The following is a 16,966-nucleotide window of genomic DNA, read 5'->3' as shown; positions in this document are numbered from 1 at the left end:
AACCTCGTGAATGCAATCGTCGCGACAAGAACAGCTCCCCGCAACGAAAAGGCACCCCGCGACTTCTGCAGCGCTACCGTGTGCGTGCACGGAGAATACATAACGCCAACAAGGAATTTGCCATGCAAGTGTTTGCCGAGAAGAGGGGGGCTGGCTGAAAAGCTCCCTCGCAGCTTTAGTAGGTTTGAGGCAGCTGCCACCGCTGCTAGGCTGCCGTGGCATCAAACGAAAATAACACTTTTGTCACGCGAAGTGAATAAATACTGCATGTTTCTTTCCCCTTTTATCGCACTCTCTCTGAGTTCCGTTTTTGACAGGTAAGAGGTCTATCTCATGCTATTTTGGCTAAACAGTACTACCGTTTAGTACGTACTTTTTCCGAGCTCCGGCCAACTACGGCTTAACGAGGTTTCACTGTACAACAGCATCGTAGTGTTATAAGAAACATCATGCATCCCTCCACCTTAAACCAAGAAATATAAGGACCCTGAAATTGTCAATTTGGTGAAATTTAAGTTTTTTATGCATTGTGTTTTGCACATGTTAGGCATTATTGTTTAACCAGAGCAAAGGCTACCCATTAGTAGTGGCCTTTCCTACTGGTCAGTCAAGGTTCTGAGATATTAGAGTACATCAAGCATGAAAAATATGCAGTGTATTACAGGGCTGACTTTGTCCCATAACAATCTTTCTCAAATTATCTGATAGTGTTTTGCTATGCTAGTTAAGGGGGTTTACTGTATAACAAAAATGTCTGTTGGCATACTTGCTTGGCATACAGCGCAAGCAATGCAACACATTTAAGTTAGATGACAAACTTTGCAACAAACTTGACAAACTTTAGTAACTTTGCAGCAGGCAGTGGCTTTTGTCTGCATAGGTCTGATGCATGGTTGTGACAAACATTGACGCAACATGCCAATGAGTAAAAAAACAAAAGTACGAGGTAGAGCAAAGAAATCCAAGGTCAGTACTTTCGATACAATGAGAACCAACAAAGTCAGCACGATTGCTGCCTTACCTTCTGCTTCTTGCTGAAGGAGGTCGCCTTTACGTCCTCCTGAAGCTTGACTGAGACAAACTGTGACATTTGCAGTCAAGGGCAAAAAGTTACGAAATGCGAAAACACCCGTGTGCTTAGATTTAGGTGCACGTTAAAGAACGCCAGGTGGTCAAAATTTCCGGAGTCCTCCACTACAGCATGCCTCATAATCAGAAAGTGGTTTTGGCACGTAAAGCCCCATAATTTCTTTTAAGGGCAAAAAGTTAGCAACGAGACTACAACTGCAATGAAGGCAATGGTACAGTAAAACCTCGTTCATACGTTTTGGGAAAAAAGGCGAGAAAAAACATACTAACCAGGAAAATGTACAATCCAAAATAAAAAAACTTAACAGGCTCAACTATTGTTGACATTAATGTAATGCAAAACGTCGCGCAGATCGTTGCGCAATGAGGCACTGATGCGCGTCGAGCTGGTGGTGCTCCGGCAGCCTGAGACAAATTTTGTTGCTTTCCTATTGGGCGTTGTTTTAAGAAGGCGATGGGAAACAGAAACAAAATCGAGCTGGTGGTTGGTGCCGGACGCCGCCGAAACGAAACGTGATGCCCACATAGCACTGCCTGCAGCAGCGAATGGTGGCGCGCTTGGATTATCGCCTACTAAAAGTTTGCAGTATGCTACCAATGGCACTATGCACCATGTGCTGTGAAACAGATAGGTGAAGATGCTTATCGCAATAGGTTTGGCGGTGATAACTGTGAATGCGGCATGCAACGACCCAGGAGGTGAATTACTGGTACCATAATAAGGGACTGTACACACCGTCGTTTTCTCGTGAGACGGGCGGCTATATACCATTCTCGATCGCATGCACCTTCTTCACATGGGATCTATATCTAGCGGTCGCAAAACGTATACGATCGCAGTCTGCAGCAGGGAACGGTGGCGCGTTTCGGTTATCGCCTATTAAAAGCGCGCGCTACACTTCCGACGGCACCACGTGTTGTGAAACAGATAGGCGAAGATGCTTATCGCAATAGCATTGGCGGTAATGGTGGTGCACGCCGCGTGCAACGAGAACATTTGCTGGTACCAAAATGAGAAAATGAGTGTGCGCTGACGTTTTGACGCGAGATGGGCGGCCGAGCATGGTGAAGCTGCTGCGGCGGGCAGCTACCTATTTACTGTTCTCGATCGCGCGTGCCTCACGCATTTTCTTGTTTACATGGGATCTAACGGGCGGAAAACGTATCACACGATCGCAGTTTGGCGACGCACTGAACGTTGGTGCCGAACAATCGTGTCTTTCAGGAACGTATGAATCGGTAAAAAATGAGCGTAACTCTACTGGGCCATTTTTTTTTCGTTCTCGATTGCGAACATTGGCACCGGGAAAACATACGTAACAGGAACGTGTCAACGAGGTTCTAGTGTATTTCACTGACATAATCCCAGTTTGTGCAATTTGTTAGTTTACACACTCACAATGGAGAACATTGAATCAGTGATACGTAACTGGCTAACATTATGTTCCATTAGGTATGTTCAACATTTTGCCAACTATTAAGTGGGTGATGTCTGATGATTGACAGAAGACCTGCCAACATACAAGCGTGCCAAGCCACAATGCTCAAGCACAAAGAGCAGGTGCGAAGCAGCATTTACATTGTCATGGCAACATCTCTGCAGTGTTGTACATGCCCTAGCCATGCAGTAATGCCAGCATGCACTTACTTCCAGCAACTGCAACTTCCAGCAACCATAGCCATGTACATGATACGTTAGACCCTCTGCACATACCACTGTACACCGAGAATTATTGTGGCGGCTACTGCTGGTGACCGTGATTGTGCAACAACCTGACAACATTCAGACATCCTGCTTCAATTCGAATTTGCTCTTGCTACATGCTCTCCACCCTGACAGCAAGAAAGAAACTATAAAAGCAGCCCTTACTCAGTCCCACCTCACACTGTGGACAAAGCAGTAAGCATTTTTTGTCATTATTATTGAGATCAACTGTTTGTTTTGACATTTCTAGACCTACAGAGATGGTGCCAAGTGAGAAAAATTGTTTGATTTCCACTTAGCAGGTCGTGCCACAGAATTATTGTTGTTTATGCATTAGCGACTAAAAGCCAAATTCTTCACCACATCATTAATTTCATACTATACTCTAGCATAGTATGTGACAACTATGCGCTATAACATTTATCTCTGGGCATCTCTACCATGGTAAAGCATAGAGGTGGCACATTCTCAGTTGGTTTAACTTATCACGATAACGGCTATCGTGGGGTAGTGTACAGCCATTCGGGAAAATGGCGTCGGCTAATTCTCTTTAGGACTATGGGTCAAAATCCCCGAATTTTCCAAAGCACACAACGTTCTTAGTGCTGAATGTGTTTGCTGAGGCAAGAAAAGAATGTGGGAAGTGTGCTAGTAGTATGAATGCAGTTATCAAGAGAGATGCATTCCTCCCAAATGGGAGGGAGCGTTCATTGTACCAATGGGTTTCCGAACATAACAGAGATAGCAGGGTGATGAGCAAATGCCAACTATAGATGCCGAGCTAACAATAAGGCGCAGGTTAACATATTTAGAGGAATGTTTGCCCCTGCTGTAGGCTAAGGAGGCTGCAACTACTGAGAAATAGCATAGATAATGCTACACCCCATTTCCGCATTCATGTAAATGTGGCATATGGTTACATTGCTAATGTACTTGTTATATTAACACACCTGCTGATCTAGGGAGCATAGATTGAAAGAATAGCTTCAACAGCACTGCAAAGAACTACTGAGATAAGAGTATAGTACATAAATGTTTTTCTGATCTCTTTTTGCACAACAATAGTTAAAAATGAAAAGAAAACCAAAACAAGAAGTGCTTACATAAGCACTTTAATTGATAATAATTACTTAAGTATAGTAAAAGGGCATCACAAGGCATTCTATTCTAGCAGGAACACAAACACAAAAAACAAATACATACACAGGGCACTATGTGTGTCTTCCTGTTTCCATGTTACTGCTTGCACTACGAATACTTCGCAAGTCATATCAACAAGGCAACATTGCAATTCTCATTAATGACCAACAGTGACAAAATATCGCTTTGGCTAAATTTCTCATAAAGGAGTAGTATAAACTATTAAATCTAGGCAAAGCTACAGGGCTGGTAATTGCCTAATTTTCTAATTAACAGCCTTTAAATGGCACCTCAGCATGACATGTGCACTTGGTGGTTAGCAGATAACACAAAAATTCCGGCATGTAACTTCCAAGATTTTCAGCACTTCATGAGCCATAGGTCAGCAAACTCTCTCATAAGTCAACTCGCTCAGACTCAGACCGACCCAGTGAGCCTCGCGGAGTAGAATTTTGGCAAGTTTGAGTTCGAGTGAGCCCTAAGCAAAAAATATATTTTGTGAGCGAGTCTGAGTAAGTTCCGTTTAATTTGCAAACCTGTGTCATGAGCGCTGACTGATCTCGGAGGTCATGCCAAGGAGCCACACTAGTTCTCAACATTCATGCGTCAGTTCTGGTAAGTGATAAAAGTTTTTTTTTTTTTTTCAGTTTCGGTAACAAAAACATCTATTTCTGAGTAGAAAACTCTATTTCTGCTAGCGTTTTCCAATGCATTCCCTTATGTTTCAAATATAAAATTTTGCATGGAAGCTGCACTATATCTACGCTACCCTGAAACTAGGCTTGTTACGTGGTCAAAAATTTTGCTGGATTAGGCGTTAACATTCAAGGATTGAGCAAGGTAACCGAAGTCACAAATCCGTTTAGGTCCACCAGAGATCATAATATACTGTTCCACACAAAAGCGTGCAGAAAGAAACATGTACACAGACTAGACAGGAAAATGAAAGATTCACCCAAATTCTAAATGGCTCATTCCTTTTCTCATCTCAGAACAGCAAAAAATAGTGCCACAGTTTCATTCAGTTTTACAAAATACAAGTAGCTGAAATCAATGCTTAAGAATAATAATTGATTTAAAATGCACACATGCAGAATGCCCTCAGACCTTCAGCATATGTTTTTGTTTGTACCATTGTGCATGCTACTCGCATGTGTGACACTATCATTCAATGCAAGCAGACTTGTAGAGTTTCCAACAGCACACTAGAGAAACACTATGATGCAACATTTCTGAAACATGTGCTTCGGTCTAGTTAAGGATACGTAGTCCTTGATAGGTCCAAAGATCTCATCAACTTTGCCGATCTGCTGCTTGTTTTCCAAATAAAGTGGAGCATTGAAGAAAGGCACCCGCTCTTCAGTCACTTTAGCCACCAAGTCGTCCTGGCATGGGTGGCTCAGGTAAGCAAACTCTGTATGAAAAAAAAAAAAATGCAGCACAAGGCTCCACATTGAATGTATGGCAAACAAAGAAACCCAGTACAGTAAACTTGCGGCATACTCCTAGAAACCAAATATTTTTTACTCAATTATCCCAATTGCGGGTAATTATGGGAACAGGTATACACACATAACCGTGAGCAGGTGACCACACCACGTTTCATGATTGAAAGGAAGAGAAAGATGCACATGTACATCCAGGAACACACAATCAGGTCACTGGCACCTACTCTCTATGGCCCCTGTCAACATACGATGATAGACAATAAGATATCATGTTGGGCATTTTCAGTTTCCTGAGCTAAACTGCCCGGAAAGCTGGCACTTCGACATCCCAGACAGCTAGTCTTGGACACTAAGCCACTTGAAACAATAGCCACTATATAATTTGCACCATGTAGCCCACCAACTGTCTGCAAATATATTGCGATGAAGCTGTATATGACATCAAATCAGCATGTTACAAGGCATGTGCGAGAAAAAAAGTTTAACAAGGGAAAAAAATGCACACACACACGAAAAATGCATTAATGTGGTGAAAAGTTGGGTTGCTTGGTGGATCATGACTGTTGGTACAGTGCGAGGAAAACAAGACATACAGTAGCAGATGCACACAGCGTTAACTTTCAACACATTTTACAGTCAATGTCCGATTTTTCTGACTCTCTAAGGACCACAAAAAACTAAAAAAAATCGGGCAGTCCGAAAAAAAAAATGAATGCATGCCTCAAGGGCTCAAATCACCACAGCCACATCTGAAATAGCTTTGAATGTCTGCCAGTACAATTATTAGACTTCGCAGTGCTCATACCATGACAGGAGATGGCAGGAACAAGCATGAATAATTAAGGAACTAATTTCATGCCCTGTGACAGTGGCCCCTTAGCAGTCTTGGCACGCTTCACTACAATACATTATGTATGCTTGACTGCATAACAGTTGTATTGGGTATGCTTGACTGCATAGTAGTATTGCGGAGAAGCAGACTTTCGGGAACCATCCTTATGCAACAACGCTTTAGGTGTCTCAGTACTCATACTGTGACATGACACAGCAAAAGCATGCATGTATAATTAAGAAACACATTTTATGTCCTGTAACAATGACCTCCTCTGCATTTTTGGTATGTGTCACCGCAATACAATGCGTATGCTTGACCGCGTAACACCGCTGTACTGAAGCTGACTTTCGGAAACTGGCATTATGCAACACTTTAAAGTTTAGAACCTTGTCGTGCTTTCCGCACTTCGACCCCATCAGCAAGGATGACTAAGATGAAGTCGACGTTATTGCATACAGTGGCAAATCCTTTAAAGGGGCCCTGAACCACCCCTCGGGATACATGAAAGAACACAGTCTGCGGATATCACATGCTGTTGTGAACATCTCAACCAAATTTTGCAGTCGTGCACAGCGTGTGGATCTCGCAAGCAGAGCGTGAAGACACCTTTCTCTCAAAGACTTTCTTTTCAACAGAAGCCTCCTCCCTGCTTTTTTCTGGATGCTTTATTTCGTAATATAGTTGCAAACAGCTGACATTAATCAAAAATGGTGTTCGGATCAGTGCGCTTCTCTTACTGTCACTGTGTACATTTTTGATGCAGTTTAATAAACAGGCTGAAGTAAGGGAAAATACGCTTTCGAATTTCAATAATAATTATGCACTTCTGGAAGAAGTCGATTATCGTCTGCTCATGCTCAGCCACGGCCGCCCATGTAAGAATTAAACTTTGGCCATCTTATCGGTGTCGTAGCCACTAGGTCTCGCTAATTTCAACGAACTTTTAACACTCAACTAGCCTCAAACCAAGTGAAACTTCAGGTCAAACCACACGCACGCTGGCCAGTGCGCGCTCACTCCTGGCTGCGCCTGGTTAGACGCCTTGGCTGACTTCGCTTTTAGTAAAGCAATGAAGGGGGCTAGTTGGTGAACGTTCATGGTTATATTGCGCTCAGTTTTACAAACACGATACTAAGGAAGGACAGGACGTGGACGGACGAAGCGTCCGTCCACGTCCTGTCCTTCCTTAGTATCGTGTTTGTAAAACTGAGCGCAATATAACCATGACTTCGCTTTGCAATGATCGAGCTATTGATAGCACTTCAGAATGCGCAAGTTGTATGTGGCTACTATCCGGCGGTCAAGCTGGTGCAGGACAAAGCTGGTCTGCACCACACAGCACAGCCACACAGCAGCATATGAGTGCGAGCGCGCACTCTGGCCCTGTTGTGCACAAAGCAAATGCTGCTGTTGCATGTAGCTTGCAGCCTGCTAAGTAGCGTAGATAACGCGGCTGCTGTGACGAGCCCCCAGGTTGAGCGCACTGTGGCTCGCTGAGGACAACAGTGTTTCGCATGTTTGGTGCGTCATAGGCACTAAAATCGAAAATAGTGCTATCTACATGAACATTCAAAAACAAATTTGAACTGCGCGCCACAGTCACGTTCCATAGGCAGAGCGTTGTAGGCATGCCCCACTCCTCTGTAGCCTTTGCAGTACGTGGCATTGAAGAACGAGCGGAAGCACCGCGACGGGAGTGTTTGAGTGCCAATAATTCTGATTCTGCTGAGCCCATTCCAGTACTTTTCCCAGCAAAGTATTTAGCCTAATTTAACTTCAAATTATTTCTCCACTTCGATAAAAAGTGGTTCAGGGTCCCTTTAAGTAAAGAAACACAGCACTGAAAAGCTGGAAGCTCAATAGCAAACATCAAAACAACTATGTCTCATGACAGCACAAAACGACTACTACGGCTGGCTATGGCTGCCAGCAGATTGGGGTGCTAGAGCAGTAGTTTGAGGTTGTGAGATAATCAAAATGGCGGCGGTGGTAGGTTCAATGAACACCACTTAGAACCTGCTGTCACGGCAAAAAAGTCACAGAAGTCAAACGACGAAGGGTTTCAGCATCCAAAGTTTCAGACGTCCTTATACATTGGCTCTATGGGTACGTGGCAGTGCTGCGAAAGCGTCCGCATGATCAGGCATGTCCAAAAAACTAGTCATTGGCTGTATTTGTAAAAACAGTGCGTTTTGCTGTTCTTGATTTTTTAATGAAATGCCTGAGCCTAGTCATGCAGTCTAATGAATCCTTGCATAGTGTAGCACGATTATGACAGGCTGGTGTGATTACAAGCATATACAGTAGAACCTCGGCCATACGTTTTGGAAAAACTCGCAAGAAAACACATTAGCCGGGAAAACGTACGATCCGAAGTAACTGAAAAAATTTCACAGACTCAACCATTGTTGACATCTACGTAATGCGAAGCATCGCGCGGATCGTTGTGGTCCGAGACGCCGATGCGCGCCGAGCTCGGGGCACTTTGGCAGTCCGAGACGCCGATGCGCGTCGAGCTCGTGGCACTTTGGCAGTCCGAGACACATATTGTTGTTTTCCTATTGTGTGGTGTCTTAAGAGGGCGATGAGAAACTGAAACGAAATCGAGCAGGTGGGCGACGCTGGAGGCTGCCGAAGCGAAACGTGATGCCCACATGGCGCCGCCTGCAGCAGGGAACGGCGGCATGTTTGGATTATCGCTTAAGAGCGTGCAGTACACTACGAATGGCACTGCACACCACATGCTGTAAAACAGATAGGTGAAGATGCTTATCGCACTAGGTTTGGTGGCAACAGCTGTGAATGCGATGTGCAGTGACTGGGGAGATTTGCTGGTACCAGAATGAGAAACTGTACGTGCCGTCGTTTTCACGTGAGACAGGTGGCTATATACAGTCAAACCTTTATATATCAAACACGGTTATATATTGAATTATTGTGCGTATCGAACACTTTTTATATTACCTGGAAAATCACATGCATTTTTAATTTTTTATTTCGAACGGGGTCAAACGTAAAATGGATATATTGAACTCCGCCTCCCCAGACAAGGTGCGCTCTGTTGACAGGCGGTGAGTTTTCCCGCAACACCCTCGAAGATAGCGGTGAAGTGATGGGCGTTCCCGACAGCAGCGCACTATAGCTGCACATATCTATCACGCCGATGGCAACATTTGAACGTAGCAGAGTACGCACGCGGCAGCTTGGCTAGTCCGACAACGTCAACAACGCACTGCATTTGCCGTACTGAGTCCACCTCGGTGCCGCGCTCTGCACCTTGCGAGGACTGATGGTTTGAATCCACAATGACACGTGACAGCGTGCGCTCACTGGGATCACTCACAGACGCCTGGCAGGCGCCACTTAATACTTTGTTATTGACAGTGTTTCAAACTGCTTCGATTAACGGACGTGGAGGTCGCAGCAGAAGCAACGGCCAGACGAAGACGCTGCCAAGGTTGTTTCTGCAACTCTGATGTTGCCCCGCTCCCGAATTCTACTGAGGCTGTAGCTGCTTTGACCTTTCTACACCGTTACTGCGGCGCAATAGAAGGCACCAGCCTATTGCTTGCGGATCGCTTCGACTATGTAGAGGACTCCGTGTTTAAGCACACAGCTGCCAATAAGAAGCAGGCTACACTGCTGCAGTACTTTCAGCCAAATAAATAAATACTTTGTGTGAAGCTTCAAGTGAGTATTTACGTTCGGAACACACATTCGGTTGCGCCGTGCACAATCGGCCTAGGCCACGAAGACTTCACACGGCTGACAAAGTCAGCGCGGCCTAAGCCAACGCCTCCTATAATTAGAGGAGGCGTTGCCTAGGCTAATTGCGTATGGCGCAATATACCGCGCGCTCCCGGCTGACGAAGTTGGTGTGGCCTAGGCAACAGAATGCGCACTCTGAAGGACGATCCCCGATTGCACCCTTGGTTCAGTGATTGATTTGCAGAAGTTTTTTATGCGTTTTTTTACGTTATTTTCTATATCAAATTCTGCCTATATAGAACTTTTTCACGATCACCGCGCTGTTTGATATATCGAGGGTCGACTGTACCGTTCTCGATAGCATGCGCCTTGTGCCTTTTCTTGTTCAGTTGGAATCTAGAAGTCAGAAAACATACGATTGCAGTCTGGAGCAGGGAACGGCGGCACGTTTCGGTTATCGCCTATTAAAAGCGTGCGCTACACTTCCGACAGTACCATGCACTATGAAACAGATAGGCGAAGATGCTTATCACAATAGGATTGGCGGTGATAGCTGTCCATGCACCCAGCACCCCTGGAGAAGATTTGGTGGTACCAAAATGAGAAACTGAGTGCACGCTGGCATTCTCACATGAGACGGGCGGGCGGCGAGTATCGCGGTGAAGCTGCTGCGGCGAGCAGCTTTATACTGTTCTCAATCACGCACGCATCATACATTTTCTTGTTTACATGGGATCTAGCAACCAGAAAACATATCATAGGATCACAGTTTGGCAACGTACTGAATGCTGGTGTCTAAAAATTGTGTTTTGTGGAAATGTATAACCAATACAAATGGGCGTAACTATTGGGTCATGTTCTGTATTCTCAACTGCGAACGTTGGCAATGGGAAAATGTACGTCACGGGAACGTATCAACGAAGTTCTACTGTAGTATGCTATGCACTGTGTTTTCGAATGAAAATGTGTTGAAAGTCAGAGGTGTATGTGTCTACTCCTGTCCATCTTCCCACGCTGTATTTATACTTAAAGGGCCCCTGAAATGGTTCAGACAAATTTCGTAGAAGCTTAGGGTACAGCTACACTTAATCATTTGCACCACTATTTGTGTGAAGCGTCTCATATTAAGAGAGCTACGGACGATTACAAGTTACCCTCCTGGATAGCCATGCATTTTCTCAACTCATTTGCCAAGCAATCAGGGCTAAGCTCCACCTTCACTGGCTCTGCGTCATGATGGCATGTCGTGTTGTCTACTTCCGGTTGTCTAGGGGCAAGCTCACGAAGCCTCTTCAATCTCCGCCAGCCGCCTGGCAGTTGACCCCAAGCGAGAGCTATCAAAGCTGCATGCGTTGCTTTGATACAAACAAAGAGCTAATATTGCTCTAACAAAGTGTAAAACATTTTAAAATTTACAAAAATGCTCACGATTACAATGTGCTCACAAATGTGCTCACGATTACGCTCCTGTGAAAAATTTGCACCAACAGCAAAGATGAATACACTTCGTTACTGCTACTGTGTTTGGAAGCTTTGTGCCACCAGGTGGCTGCATCATGCAGACCATTCATGTTTGCGCCGCTGCTAATCCCGTGAAACGTCATGGTCAAACGGCCAGGCCCAGTCTGCTTTCACTTGCGTTTATTGCAATACTGGACACACAAAACACCATTGTGGTAGTAATTCTCTGGCATAAAGTGACGGCCACAAATGCATAAATCCTGGCGCCAATCGGATAATGACACTCTGATGCGCTGCAGCCACTCCGCTTGTCTGCTGCCTTGCAGAGGGACGTTATGTCGCAGCATGACATGTTGCCAGTCGCTAAGTTTGCGGCCCACAATGTAACAAGGACGAACCATGGTACTTATACAGCGGAGCTCTTGTCAACACGGAGCATGTTGTAACACAAGCAGACGACACTTTCCTTGTGCCGGAAGTGCTTAAGTATAATGAGAAAGTGTCCTTGTGCACTCCATTTCTGTTACTTACTTTTTATAGAAACAAATTAACTAACATGCCAACTACCACGAACATTTGTTCACCATAAAGTTGGAAAACTATCGATGACGCGCCCTGGGCAGCCAATCGGATAGCTTGCCATACTAGCGTCATTAGGGCAACTTGCATCAAATTGCCAGGGACGGCTGAAAATTCAACTGAGTGGCATGCTACAATCGGTAGCGATGTACGTTTTTAAAACCTTATAATAAATTGCAGGCTTTACGCGGAGCACTTAGATGCGTCAATTAATGATCAGAAGGACCTACCCTAAAGACTGAGTACGTTTGTACAAGATCGTCAAAATCATTTCAGGGTCCCTTTAAATATTTATGTACGCAAACTCAGCAACGTAGACAACAGTGAGCACCATGAAATAAAGCGGATAGTGGAGCTACGGCAGTGGCAATAAAGAAAATGTTATCCGTTGTTTCCCTGGTAGCAGAAGTAGGCCAATATAGAAACAATTAGCAACTGATAGCTCTTTAAATGTAGATAACAAATTTTTCACAGAAAAAAAATCATATTGCAACTTTCTGTTTATACCGCACACAGCAGCATAATTATAAAATGTGGGCACGTTTTTACTATTCGCACGCTTGGAATACCCTCTACACAGCCACCTTTGACCGCATTGTTCTATTCTGGGAAGACTGAAGGAAAGTCTAAAATAATGTTTAACTGACATGATTTAGGAAGACCATTTTACCCCGTTTGAATCTTCCCCATTTTCAACTCCAGAAGGAAGTCGATTGGCGACACTGTCACACTCAGTTCTTGGAGTGGAACAATGTTGTCAGTTGCACTGACAAAAACAAAATTAACTGTGGAAATATCAGTGTTCTGACATGAGGCTTCACCATAATTCCATTCTAGCTTTAACAGGCATATAGCATTCTAAAGTAAAAATGTAGATTGAGGGCAATTAGAGTGTGAGCTCAGTGGAATCAATGTAACACAACTTCAGCCTACAATTCTTTACCATACTTCTCTAGTTGTGTAGTATAGTAGTGGCCATGAGCACATGAGAACCCAAAGAGCAGGTTTCTGAATGCGCCCAAGTGTTGAACAGCTCGTTAAAATCTAACAAATGACTTCAAGGAGCACCCGGCTGTGCTAAAATTTAGTCCCTTACAGCACAGAAAAGTCTGCATCGCTGCAAAAGGCAGCAGAGAATGCCACAATAAGATTGGGGCACTGCAGGAGTTCGTGAAGTGTGCTCACTGGCAGAACTGAATAACTAAAAATGGATGCCTCAAGTTGTGAGGGCACTCTCTGTATGAGGCTAAGGCTGAAGGCAAGCTCTGTATCTAGCCACACACAGTCGTTCCGTGGTACTCCCCAACTCGTAGCACATGTAATCGCAGCTATGTTGGGTTCGGGCGAATAAGGCAACCAGTGGAGTCAACTCTAACAATGTTTACTGCCACAAGCAATAAGTAACACTTGCAGAGGGAAGTCCACACTGTGATAAGTAATAAATAGGCTTGCCTCGTTGCTTGTGATAGTCAGGCAAACAAGGTCACTCATGGGTTGCAGCAGATATCCCTATCCGGCAGGTTCGAGGTTGGGGTGCCAGAGGGGATCTCCTCCAGTTTTTAATTAAATGCCTGAGTGTAGTCATGCGGCCTAATGAATCCATGGCGAGAGCGGGGGAGAACAAGGAGAGTGCATAGTTTGCCTTACACATGTCTACGCCGGATCCTGACGCGTCCACTACAGGCAAACACGACAATGTGAGTACGCAGGAGAAGATGGGTGCATGTGCTCCCCACAATGTACACAATATAATGGCAAAAATCTGTGCTAAAACAACAGATGCACAGTGATCAGCGATTCGGTTGCAATACTCAAACCACATGGCCGCCACTTGTTGCGCCACTGATGAGCACAGGGCAAGCTCTGAGGGGCCAATTGCAATCGTGCATCACAAATGCTCTCACTCTTATTTTATACCACAATGCATCAGCTTGATATTCCCAGCCCCCATGGGTGGCACAGCAAGCACCGGCAGCCATGTGCTCCGAGCATCACATTTGAATCTCTAGCACTGTACACTGCCATTGTATTTTAACATGAAACATTACATCTTAAAGTAATTATCCTACCATTTTAGGTAGATTTACACAATGTATGCATGAGTACACACTACCCAAGCATTTTTTTCAAGTGCTTCTCCCAGGAAACAAGCTTAGTTGGAAACCAAATCGTTTTTACAATTGCTATTATTCATATAGTTATAACACAACTCCCTTTTTCAGTGAATTTGAATGCATAAAATTGGTCTGTGTCTAACTTCAAGCCTTTCAGGCACCTTGGCTATGATATTTAGGTAATTCTATATAAATCATGTTTCTTTTCCTTCTTCTATATAGAATGAAGTGGTGCAGGTGACTACCTTTGATGATATTGGAATAAACTGGCCACAGATGATAAGAAGAGACTAGAATTTAAGAATGAGCACTGGTGTATCATGCCTGCCCTGAAACCCATTTCTACTTTCTCACTCTACTACATGAGGGAAACAACAAGCAGATACTTGCCAATAACCTCTTCAGGAGGTCCCTGGTCGAAGCCACTCCGAAAACCACCACCAAAGCCACCTCTGCCACCACGGCCTCCGCCACGACCACCAAATCCCCCCCGATCACCTCCCCGGCCTCCCCGGAAGCCACCGCCACTGCCCCCACGAAAGCCGCCGCCGCCGCTGCCACCACGGAAACCTCCATGGCCTCCGCGGAAGTTTCCGCCCCCACCGAAGCCTCTGCTCATGGCACTGCATAGGAAAGCACATAATTGCACGTGAAACAAACAAACAAAAGTGAAGACAACGGTCATCTCTATGTTATGAGTTCTTGGGCCAAAGGAGCATTGCGAATGTTGTCGGAGCTGCCTCAAAAACTGCAACCGAGTTTGTTCCTGAGCAAATTTCCTCCATGCAGCAGTCGTGGCTTCAAATCAGTAACCAAACGTAATCAGCAGTGACAACTTAGCAATCGTACGGTGTAAGGGTGACATGGTATTACATACATGCTGAATAGCAAACAAGCATTCAATTAGCAAAGCATACTTTGGTAACAGGAAAAAAAGTCAATAGACCAGTGCAATAGACCAAAAACCAGGTAGCCCTATTAAATCTGTCAGAAGATAATAGGAACTAGAAGACAAACAATAAATTGTCTTCTCAGCTTCTCTGTCATGTCTAAGCTAAACAGAGTAACAGCGCATGGAACAGGACAAACAGAATGAAACAGACAAAGCCCTGTCAGTGTCTTTCTGTTCATCCTGTAGCATGCACTGTTCTGTTTATCTACATGTACCAACCGGCCCAAGTTAGCACTCTTTTGCAGGTCGTGTCAAGAATTTCAGGTATCAACTTCTGTTGCAACAAACCTTATATTTAAAACCTGTATTTGTAGTGTAATGCAAACATGGCACATCAGGCCCTGAAGTGCATTCTGCCAGAAAATACACTAGAGTGCACACCAGAATTATATTAAACGTCACTGGAATAAACTTCAGATCAGAAAACATATGGTCAATTTTCTTGTAAGCAGGGACCCAGTAGGTTATGTACCTTGCTTATCTAAGCAACACTGCCAAGTCAGGAAATTTTAAGTAAAGCAACGGCAGACATAATGCCCTAACCGTTAAATGAAACATTCATATTTATTAAGAAAATATTTAATGGAACATTGTCGCCTGAACACACTACGCCTTTTTCTCCAGTTTTTTTTTTTTCTCTGGTGCTAAACTGAAAGGTCAACATAGCAGATATGCTGATAATCGTTACAATTTTCCCACTACCTGCTTCGCTACCACCAAACTCAAAAGGAAAAATTAGACCACCTTACAAATGCTAACACTAAGTTGTCACTCAGTTATGAGCTGGTAAAATGTCGCGCGAATCTATTCATATACTTATAAAAGGGCAAAATAACTGGCTATACTTATTCCTACCATGATACAACTGCATTACTTACGTTGCAACTACATTACACTACAACCAATGTGACAACAGACTGCGATTTAATGATCTTCAATGCTCCACGACGGAGTGATGCTTTCATACAAACATTTTGCTTAGGTTTGTTCCTAGAAATTGGCGTATTGCGCTGAAAAGGCCCCTTGTGGACGTGACATTTATCGCACATTGCACATAAGCCTGTTGGTATGACAAATGCAACCGAGGTTCCCACGTTTTCAATAACCGTGTACTGTCAGCGCGCCGCGATGTGCAAGCTTTTAACACATGAAGTTGGATGACACAGGAGAGGTGGCCTGGCCCGTCTGCGTCTTCAATGTTCCACTGTAATAAATAGCGATTTCTGAAATTGATCAAGACATTTCTTGACGATCGCAAAGCATTGCTGTCCTCCTTGCTGCCATCACACGGATAGTCTGCCTACAGAAAACAATTATGGGCTAGATAGAAGTTGACAATGCAATACAGCCTCTTCGAGAAACCGGTGTTTTTTTTTCTCTCACAACGGCTGTCACACTCAATTCGGGAAGCACTTTTCGAGTTCAGAATTGCTATCAAAGCTGCAATAGGTGTACCAGTACGACAAAAAAAGCAAGTCCGATCTCGTCATATACATTACCTTATCAAATGTTAACCCACAAAGCAGTTACAGCCGCGGCGGATGGTTAACACGTGCCAAAACACATGGAGAACGCAACGAAGGCAAGCGAGGCGCCTCGAACGTTGCCAGACTCTCTCCAGCTTTCTATGTTTCTTTGCTTTCGATGGCGAAGCTTCCTAGTAGAAAACTACACTAAAAGTGACATGTAATAAACTTAAATAGTGATATGTACGTTACTAATAAAGAAACAGTTCGAGCATGAAAAGTACTGTGGATTACCCGGATAGGACATTTTTTTTTTTTTTACTTACACTGGCTGAACGAGTGTAAGTAGTGTAACAATTCATTTATCTTTTTTTAATTATTGTAGAAAAGAAGTGTAGCTCTGCCACTCCGTGAGCTCTGCCCAGCTACACGAAGCCATTTTTGTAGCAGTACTGTAGCGTGAAAACTA

General features: G+C 44.2%; 1 protein-coding gene across 1 annotated transcript in view; it reads right to left on the bottom strand.

The window, feature by feature from the left end:
• Positions 1 to 16,655, bottom strand: part of Gar1 (Gar1 ribonucleoprotein) — a 29,896-nt gene extending 13,241 nt beyond the window's left edge. The window contains exons 1-4 of the mRNA XM_075687333.1: positions 16,531 to 16,655; positions 14,470 to 14,702; positions 5,200 to 5,348; positions 1,022 to 1,081 (exon numbers count right to left, since the gene is read on the bottom strand). Of these exons, the coding sequence (XP_075543448.1) occupies positions 1,022 to 1,081; positions 5,200 to 5,348; positions 14,470 to 14,698 (438 nt within the window). The 5' untranslated portion in view covers positions 14,699 to 14,702; positions 16,531 to 16,655. The remainder of the gene's footprint in view (positions 1 to 1,021; positions 1,082 to 5,199; positions 5,349 to 14,469; positions 14,703 to 16,530) is intronic.
• Positions 16,656 to 16,966: the final 311 nt, after the last annotated feature.

The sequence above is a fragment of the Dermacentor variabilis genome, chromosome 1 (assembly GCF_050947875.1).
Source record: "Dermacentor variabilis isolate Ectoservices chromosome 1, ASM5094787v1, whole genome shotgun sequence".
NCBI classification, from domain to species: Eukaryota; Metazoa; Arthropoda; class Arachnida; order Ixodida; family Ixodidae; genus Dermacentor; species Dermacentor variabilis.
The sequence above is the reverse complement of the archived record's forward strand: the minus strand, read 5'-3'. Positions and strand labels throughout refer to the sequence as shown.